An 8,802-nucleotide genomic window follows, 5' to 3' on the forward strand; every position below is an offset into this window, starting at 1 on the left:
GATGCCCAGCCAGTCCCCGAGCAGCGGTCACCCCCTTCATCCAACTCCCCCCAGTTGATACACTGAACATGACGTCACACGGTATGGAATGTCCCTCTGGCCAGTTTGGGTCAGCTGTCCTGGCTGTGCCCCCTCCCGGCTTCTCGCTGGCAGGGCATGAGAAGCTGAAAAGTCCCTGACTAGTGTAAGCACTACTTAACACACCGATGTTTTAGTTGTTGATATCAACGTTATTCTCATACTAAATCCAACACACAGCACTGTACCAGCTACTAGGAAGAAAACTAACTCTATCCCAGCCGAAACCAGAACAGTCTGCCATCCTGTTATATGGAGAAGTCTTCTGGCCACCCCCTGTTGATTCAAACAAGACTGAGCAATATAAATACATCTCCCATTAAGAGAAGCCATTTCAAGGTGGCTGAAGTCCCTTGAGTGGCCACAGCGTTTGCTCTGATGTGCAGGGCCCCAGAATCAAATGGAGTGTGCTGTGGGTGGGCACTGACACCTTGTTGGTAGTGTCACCTTTGGGTCAACAGGGAAGAGCAGCATTGAGACTGTGTGATGCTTAATAACTTTGTGTACCAATTGGTATGCTTTGTGTATCAGCTATTTAAAATCAGTTGTTTGATTAATTTTTTTTATTTGTTTTCAGGTTACAAACTGATTGGAAGCCATTCTGGGGTGAAGCTCTGTCGGTGGACAAAGGTATGCTCTTTTTCTTATTTTATAAATTAAAAAAAAAAGCTAGAGACTTACTTGGATATTACGATTTCCAGATGACATATCCTTTAAAAATGTGATATTACTTGCACAAAACCAAATTTCATCTTCCAACCTGTATTTTTGCATTTCAAGCTATTAAAATCCTACTGCGAAGAGTGAGAAACGACCGTGGCAAAAAGCTGGGAACATCATTTTCTGTTGTTTTTTCCTGTTATTCTGCTGTCTGCTAAAATATCTCCTGCCTACTGAAATATATAGCAGGAGCAGAACACCACAGAGAAAAGTGGGAAGGTTACGTCACCAGTATGAGGTGTTCTGAAACAAAAGATAACACAGTCCGTCACTACACTCGAACGGGCACACAAGGACATTTAAACCTGTTGTTCTGTGACTGATAGATCTAGTTTGCGACAGTCAGCGCTCCTCTGCTGGCTTTCATTTGTCAAGTAAGATTTAGATAGCAAGGTAACTGTCACTTGTTAATGCTAGGACTTTTTAAAAATTACTCTGTGGGAGTGTGTGTGTATGTATATAGTTGTGTATAATATGTCTCTGTGTGTGTGTGTGTACACGTATATATGAAAAAAGTCATCCTCCAAGCCCTGCAGCTGTGTATTGTGGGCTGTGTAAGCCAGTAGCTTTTCAAGTAGTTTGCAGACTTAAAAACGTTCCCAGCAGAGGCACAGAGCCCTGTAGAACAAACTTCAGCTGCTTCAGTATGTTTATTGTTTCGGCTGTCCTTTTGCAGGTCCCCAAGAAGCTCAGAAGCTGAAAGCTGGTCTATGGTGTTATACATTTGGGGAGTAACACTGATATAACATGCAAAAGCCTTCAGCATTCGTGGGATGATAAACTATGGGAATCGTCACCTCGTTAAAATGCCAGCACATCTCTAATTCTTGCGCTGTGGCGGTGTGGTTCCTTGGTCTCTCAGCAATTTTTTGCTGCATGATTAACTTTGTTTATTTTTGAAAAGAGCTCTTTGAATGGCAGTCACCAAAGTGGGTGGCTGCAGTGAGGCTTTCTTATTGAAATGCCTAGTATCAATGAACTGTCTCATCAAGAGACGTGTTCTCATGAACAGTTTAAAGAGCCCACCGCTGTATTGTCATGAATATTTGTGAGATGTACTGATCCCACTGATGCTTCTGCTGTTTATTCTTACAAATATTTCTCTCTTCTATCATTTTTAGTGTCAGAGAAGGCCATGAAATGTTTAAAGAAAAACTTGTCAAACTTCTTCAATGCTGTGACAGAGAGAAAACCAGAGAACCTATTTCTATTAAAGAACCGGAATTTAATGCAGCACTGTCAAGCCATTTCACAAAATAAATAGCAGCTCGGTGTGCTTAGATAGGACCACACTATTTTTAGCGTAAGCAGGAATTGAATGTAAGCTGAAATTGGTTACAGGCAGTGGCTTTGCCTCAGATTCACACCAATACGTGAATATCTTCGGGAGGCTTGTTTTGAGATTTGTATCAGCGGAAAGCAGGAGCAGGGCTAGAAGGATTAGTATTAAGTAGAGTTTCATAGCAATATATCAGATTAAAATGATTGTGTTATGTCATTTTCTGGAAAAGAGCATAAAACCTGCAAATTTTAGGAAGAGTTTGTTGATTTGCCTGTCTTATGAAATCCAAAATATAACTTGCTGTCCCAGAACTTGTGAATCTCCTGAAATCTCTTGTTTGAGGGGTGGTTAGAATAAACAGCATTTTCTGTTTTGTTTAATCTCCCAACTGTATAACAAGGCTGTGCATATGTTAGGGGTTACCTGTATATTTTTTCCCTGCTGCTCAGTGGAGACTTGGATCACCGGGACTCTTCAGGTAGAGCAAGGTAGATTAAAAGTTACTACGTCATATTTCAGATTTTCTCTTGAGAGTAGTAAAGGTTCTTTCTCATTTATTATTATTTAAGTGAGATAATGCTCCAAGCAACTTGCATGCTAAATAGGAGTTATATCCCAGTGGGAAGGCTGCTGCGTTTCTGCTGTGAAGGAAAGTGCAGCGTCCTGCTGGAGCCGCTGACTGGTGTGAATGAGGGTTTATAAGGTCAGGGTATTTATTTAATTTAGTGCTAGAAGACATACTCTACTAGACAAATGAAAAGAATTGAGTGTTCAGTAGTGCAGCCTTGAAATTGATCCTTGTTACTCTTTAGTGGGCTTTTACAATAATACTTCTTGCAGCTTAAGTGGCTTCGCCTGCTTTCTTCTGTTGGCTGATTCAGTTAAAAGCTTTAGTAAATCACATTGTTATGCTGTGGTGCTGCAAGTGAGAAGTTATTGATTATGTTAAAGTTTCTTTCCTCTAAAACAGTTGTAAATTTGAAATCATAAATGCCTTGTTTCTGTAAGGACGTATCTAAACAATCGGACTGTATACTGATCTGTGTGCTGTGAATTTCTTCTGCATCTGTCATTATTCAGACTTGCTCTGCAGCCGTGGCGTCGCTTGCAACGTCTGTCACAGGTGACTTCAAGCACCGAAGTTACTAGTGACTGGAAACGGCAAATATGCCCAGGGAGCAGATTTCAAACCTTTGCACTGAGTTTAGTTACAGATGGTGTGTTTTAACTTTCTTGGTATTTGTATGTGTCTTTCTCTGCTGTTAGTCGATGCTTCGAGGCAGAGGAGGCTGCTACAAACACACGTTTTACGGAATTGAGAGCCACCGCTGCATGGAGGCCACGCCGAGCCTGGCTTGTGCAAACAAATGCGTCTTTTGCTGGAGGTAAAATACTGATGCAGTTTTACTGTGGGATGGGCACTCTGTTCCACTCTGTCCCTCTCCTGTTCCTCAAACCTCGAGCAGTGTTACTTGTGTGCCCCTTTCACTTGGAAATTGGGGGAGGAAGGGTTTGGAAGGGAGCGGCGTTGCTCCTCCTTCCTACCTGTACTCCTCCCCTTCTGAGAGCCGTGGAACCCATGGGACAGGGATGGTAGGCGGTGAGCTGTGTGGGTGGGCTCCACAGCTCAGAGGTTGAAGCGGTTCTGAGGGCTCCCCAGCGCCACCTCCCCTAGAACTGTCTCCTGTGCAGCCAGGTCTTGGGCCCCAGCAAGTTCAGACTAGCTGGGGACTCGTGGAAGGGGGAATCAGGGAGGCAAGAGATAGACACATCTTCATCTACTGCCCTGCAATTCCCACTGCTGCCTGCTCCAGCACTTCATAGAGGTTTGGTTCCCCCTGAAGATCAGTGTCTGAGACTCCCCATGGTTCCTGGTGCTCTGGAGAACATGGGCTGGCTCATGCTGTGCCAAGCAATACGAGTATCCTTGTTTTGAAATTGGACCATTTTTCTTATTTAAAGTACCTTCACCCCCACCAATTCAATTGCATTTTCAGTTCACCAAGGTGCTAAGCAATACGAGTATACTTGTTTTGAAATTGGACCATTTTTCTTACTTAAAGTACCTCCACCCCCACCAATTCAATTGCATTTTCAGTGAGTGAAAAGTGATGACTTAGTAACTAAAACAGTAGCTAATAAATGACTTTCCATTTTAGTTAGTAAAGTGACTCCTTTTCTCAGAGGAATTACTTTGTTAATTCTCTAAAGGAAACGAGCTTTGCCTGGATCTGAACTGTGAGCTGCTCTAGCACTGCTTACTCACCAAAATGCCTGGATTTCTGAGGGAGGTTTTTGCTAGGCTGGGGGAGTGCAGGATGGGATCAGTGAGAGAGAGAGAGAGAGACTGAGAGGCTCAGCAGAAGTAAAAGCAGTGACGTGAAAGCGTACTGAGTGGGAGGACATGGAGGTTATTCTTTGAGCTCTTTTGTCTTCTACCTTGCTAGCTAATTCAAACCATGGGGGCTGCGCTTCCTTTGGTATTTATGCCTACCCCAGGGGGCTGGCTGCCAATAACACCCATTCCATCCCTAAGCCTGGGTGTCCAACGTACCAATATTTCCATGCAAAACCAGCCAAATTCCTCTGAGTACCACTCTGTCTTTCATAGTCTTGAAGTTTTAATAATGCAAATATTTCATGAGAATATTTAAATGACAGCATCAGTGCAAAAGGACTGCTATAATTTTGAAGGCACTTCGAAGCTGTCTCCCTTGCTAGTGTTAAGTAGAAGCGTTAGACGCTGGTCATCCTGTTAAGTTTGCATTTGGGAGTCTATACCAAAATGTTAAATGGTGCTCTTGATGGGCTTTCATCATATCCTGGCTTGAAACGACACAACAAATGGCATGTTTAATGTGCAAGCTTTGCTGCTTTTCTTCAGAGCAATCCAGTGACTGAGAAGAAAAATGTACTGCTCATTCCTTTTTTCCAATGTTATCAGCTAGCAATGGTGCATTTAATTCTGCAGTGGTGACTGTACTGGTAGGAAGAAGATTGCCATGCATACTATCCCTCTGTCCCTACACAGAAGGTACATAAACACCAAATAGAAGGCAATAACATCACCAGATTGAGGCATTTTGTTCCTAGTATTGTACTGGAGACCATTTAACACTGTTCCCCTTCAAAATGACCCGAGTCTGGTATTTCTTAGCAGCAGCCTGTGTCTGGAGCATGGGACTGAATCGGGGAAATCAAGCGCAGTAAAAATATAAATCGCTATGTGTGATACCTTCCATGTGCCTCTAACTCATCCTGTAGCTGTCATTTGTCACTTCTAAGAGGAATCCTGGAAACAGTAGCCCTAATGATAACAAATGCTAGAATGCTTATTTTATTAATGGTAACAACCTGAATGCAAGGAAACAGCTTTCCAGGGGACTGTGCTGAAAAATATTCTCATTTATTTGCTTTCTGCAGGTGAAATGGGTTGCAGTTGTTGGATTTTTCCATATGGACTGCAGCTGTCTGTCTCTTCTTCTCAGACCTCTACTGAGTTGGAAGACTTAAGGCTCAGTTTGAGACTCATCCCAAGGCTCACTTTATGTACACCTTAAGCTTGACATAAAGCAGAACTGAAAGAAGCTTTCTCTGCTTTGGTTGGTTTTTCAGACCCTGTGCTTGGGCTGCTACAGCCTTCGTGTGGCTGTGAGCTGTGCCGGTCAGGTTAATTTGGTGTAGGAAGAAGAGACTTCCATAGGCACTCTCCTCCCTACCAGTTGCGTGTCAGGAGTTCACAAACCCTGCAGCCAGGACTCTTTTTTCTTTTTTTTTTAATTTTTTTTTTTTTTTTTTTTTATTTTAAACCCACCATGCCTTGCAGATTCTTAAGCACGTGAGACTAAATGTAGAATCACAGGCACCGGTGGCTGGGTAGGATAAGCATGTTACCTTCTTATTAGCAGTTACCATCTGTGCTGTTGGAGACATATGAAGTGATAGTTTTGATCTGCTGTTGTCAAAATGTTTTTAATACAGGTTTTATGCCTTGCTGGTCTCGTCATGCAGCTCTGCACACTAAGTTGCAGATAAGACCGCTGTGATTCTTTTTTTTTTCTTGATCTCTTCTTTCAGGATTTTGACATTTGTAGAGTCTGCCAATGTTTCCAACTGCATAACCACTGCAGCTCTCCCAGGATCGCTGAAGAAAAGGCCAAGGAGCCTGTTTGTTTTCTCTTCCTCACTTTGACAAGAAATGCTGTAGTTCAGCAGCTTTCCCTGGGAATTGGATGTCATCATAGTTGGCTGGTTGTGACTGACACATTTTGGCCCTGAACCAGGAATCACGGGTATAGCCAGCATCCAAAAACACTCAAAGTTAGGCTTTTTGTAAAAGATGTAGCTTGGCTCTGCACTGGAGACCTTCCTTCTCCTCCTTGTCCCTGGAAGCGGTACGTCCCTGGTATATATCAAGCCTGCCAGTGACCCCTTACTGGTGTGACCACTGGCTCGTGCTTCCCTGCCTCTCCCCTTCAGAGAGCTGGCTGAGACTTGGGTGATGCAGGTTTGTAACGTGGCAGCTTCGTTGGAGGGCAGGAAAAGCAGATCGTTCATTTGTATGGTGCTCCCCCTGCAAGGCAGCCAGCGATCGTGCTGTGTTGAACTCCAGAGGCTGTTGCAGCAAGAGCAAGGCGGGGGGGGGGAGGAAACACCTTAATTACTGCAACATCCCTAAGTCATAATTCTCCCTACAAAAATAGTCTGTCGCTATCCATTATTGCTCTCAGCTGGTCTCGCTGTGTTTGTAGTGTCTCTTTAGCTTAATTGTCTAAATGGAAATGTGCGAGTGACCAAATCTTTTAATCAATTAGAGCAAGTGTGGGGACCGAGGCTTTCTGACACTGTATTGCAGCACAATCGCCAGGCAAACCTGATTTGATTATGTTTTCTGGCAGAGTGTCTAAAGCCCAATCAATTATTGTGGAGAGATGGAACAGCTAAATAAGATTTGAATTAATAGGGTTTATTTTTGCATCTGAGGAGGAGGCAAACCAGACAGAGTGAACTATCCCGTAAAGAAATTGGTTCATATTTCTTCTTCTGTAACTTTATGATGTTTATACCTGTACTTGAAGGTTTCAGCTTTAACTTGTACAGTAGACAACAGCTGAAGTTGTGTTCAGACAAACTAAACAAGTGTGTGGCCAAAAGCCAGTGATCACAGTAAGCCCTGCAAAATGAAGAGATTAATTAATTTCCCATAGGAGAGGTACTTAATAAGGTCTTGAAAAAATTAAGAAGAAACTGAAAACAGATTAAAACAAAAGCTTCCTCTTACTAAGTAACTTGACCCCAGAGGCTAAATTCTTCAGGGAAATGTGAAATATGATGATATCAAAGGAGTTGACACTGCAGGTTTGTAAAACTTAGAACCTGAGCCTGAAAGCTCAGAGTCTCTCTGCATCGCCAGCCTCCCGTCCTTGTTCTGCTAAGTTAATGCCCTCTTCTTCCTTTGTTTCAATTTGGTTATTTTTTTTGTTTACAGAATTAATACATTGTGACCCAAGGTTCACTGTTTTCTTCAGATTTGATTCTTCACTGGTTTGTTGTCCTTCGGGCCTGTCTGTCTTCCAGGAGCTCTCGTAGAAACCATATAAATGGGGTGGGGGACAGGACAGCATACAGTACAGCTAGTTCATGCCCCTGTCAATGGTTAAAAGAAAGTAAGTCTTGGTGCCTTTATGTGCTGCTCTGCCAGCACTGTAATAATCTGAGGCATTTCTTGGAGCAAACGTTAATGTGGCCCATCAGGTGAGATGGGAGCAGACCCTGGTGACTGTCTCGGCCGGGTGCTTACGTGCCAGCTCGCAGGAGCGTTGGCACTTTGCTAAGGCGCTGGCAATGCTCTTGGTGCTTGATGTTTGTGCAGGATGGGGTTGCATCAGTTGCTCAGTACTGTGCAAAAGAGTGCGCTGCTCAGGGTGGCTCCCAGTGGTAGTTAGACACTGTTTTGCCAAATCAGGTGCAGAAGCGTGGGGGTAAGGTCGCTGTAAATGCACTTAGTCCCCAAAGAAGTATCTGCCGCGTGAGGATTCCCAGCTTACACTGTGCAGTGGGCAGTATTTTCATTCCTGTTATGCTTTTCATCTTATAGCAGTGCCTGTTTTCCTGGTCTTGGACTTGTTGAAGGCTTTTGTCGTTGTCATTAGTTTACATGTTTATGGCATCAGTAGTGAATATAAGCAGATTATTGGCTATGAAATGCTCACGTGTGTCTTAATAGTTGCTGCAGGTGATTGGTGACTTGTTATTGGGTACTGTGATGGAGCGATCATGGGCTTTGAAAGCAACCTTGTACATCCTGACATGCAAGCTAGTTTTGAAGTGATCTTTGAGGCTGTGCCGAGCGTGGTTCACTGGGAAGGAATGAAATACGTTGGCACAAGCACAGGGCAGACTTCTGGGAGGCGCTCAGCATTGCCTGCCTTTCTAGAAACTGTGCTCCTCTTAAAGTGAGCATTTCTTAGAGTTGGGATGTAGTTTTTCAGTATGGGGCATCTTCCATCCTTAAGATCTCAGAAGTGTGAGTTAGAAAAGAATCACAGAATCATTTAAGTTGGACAAGACCTTTAAGATCATCAAGTCCAACCATTGGCCTAACACCACCAAGTCCACCACTAAACCATGTCCCTAAGAGCCACATCTATACGCCTTTTAAATACCTCCGGGGATGGTGACTCAACCACTTCCCTGGGCAGCCTGTTCCAATGCTTGACAAC

General features: G+C 43.5%; 1 protein-coding gene across 1 annotated transcript in view; it reads left to right on the plus strand.

Moving 5' to 3' along the window:
- Positions 1-8,802, plus strand: part of TYW1 (tRNA-yW synthesizing protein 1 homolog) — a 111,233-nt gene that overhangs the window by 32,017 nt on the left and 70,414 nt on the right. Inside the window, exons 9-10 of the mRNA XM_009276393.2 lie at positions 656-708; positions 3,347-3,465. Coding sequence (XP_009274668.2) covers positions 656-708; positions 3,347-3,465 — 172 coding nt within the window. The remainder of the gene's footprint in view (positions 1-655; positions 709-3,346; positions 3,466-8,802) is intronic.

This window comes from Aptenodytes forsteri, unplaced genomic scaffold (genome assembly GCF_000699145.1).
Source record: "Aptenodytes forsteri isolate BGI_AS27 unplaced genomic scaffold, ASM69914v1 Scaffold209, whole genome shotgun sequence".
Taxonomy (NCBI): domain Eukaryota; kingdom Metazoa; phylum Chordata; class Aves; order Sphenisciformes; family Spheniscidae; genus Aptenodytes; species Aptenodytes forsteri.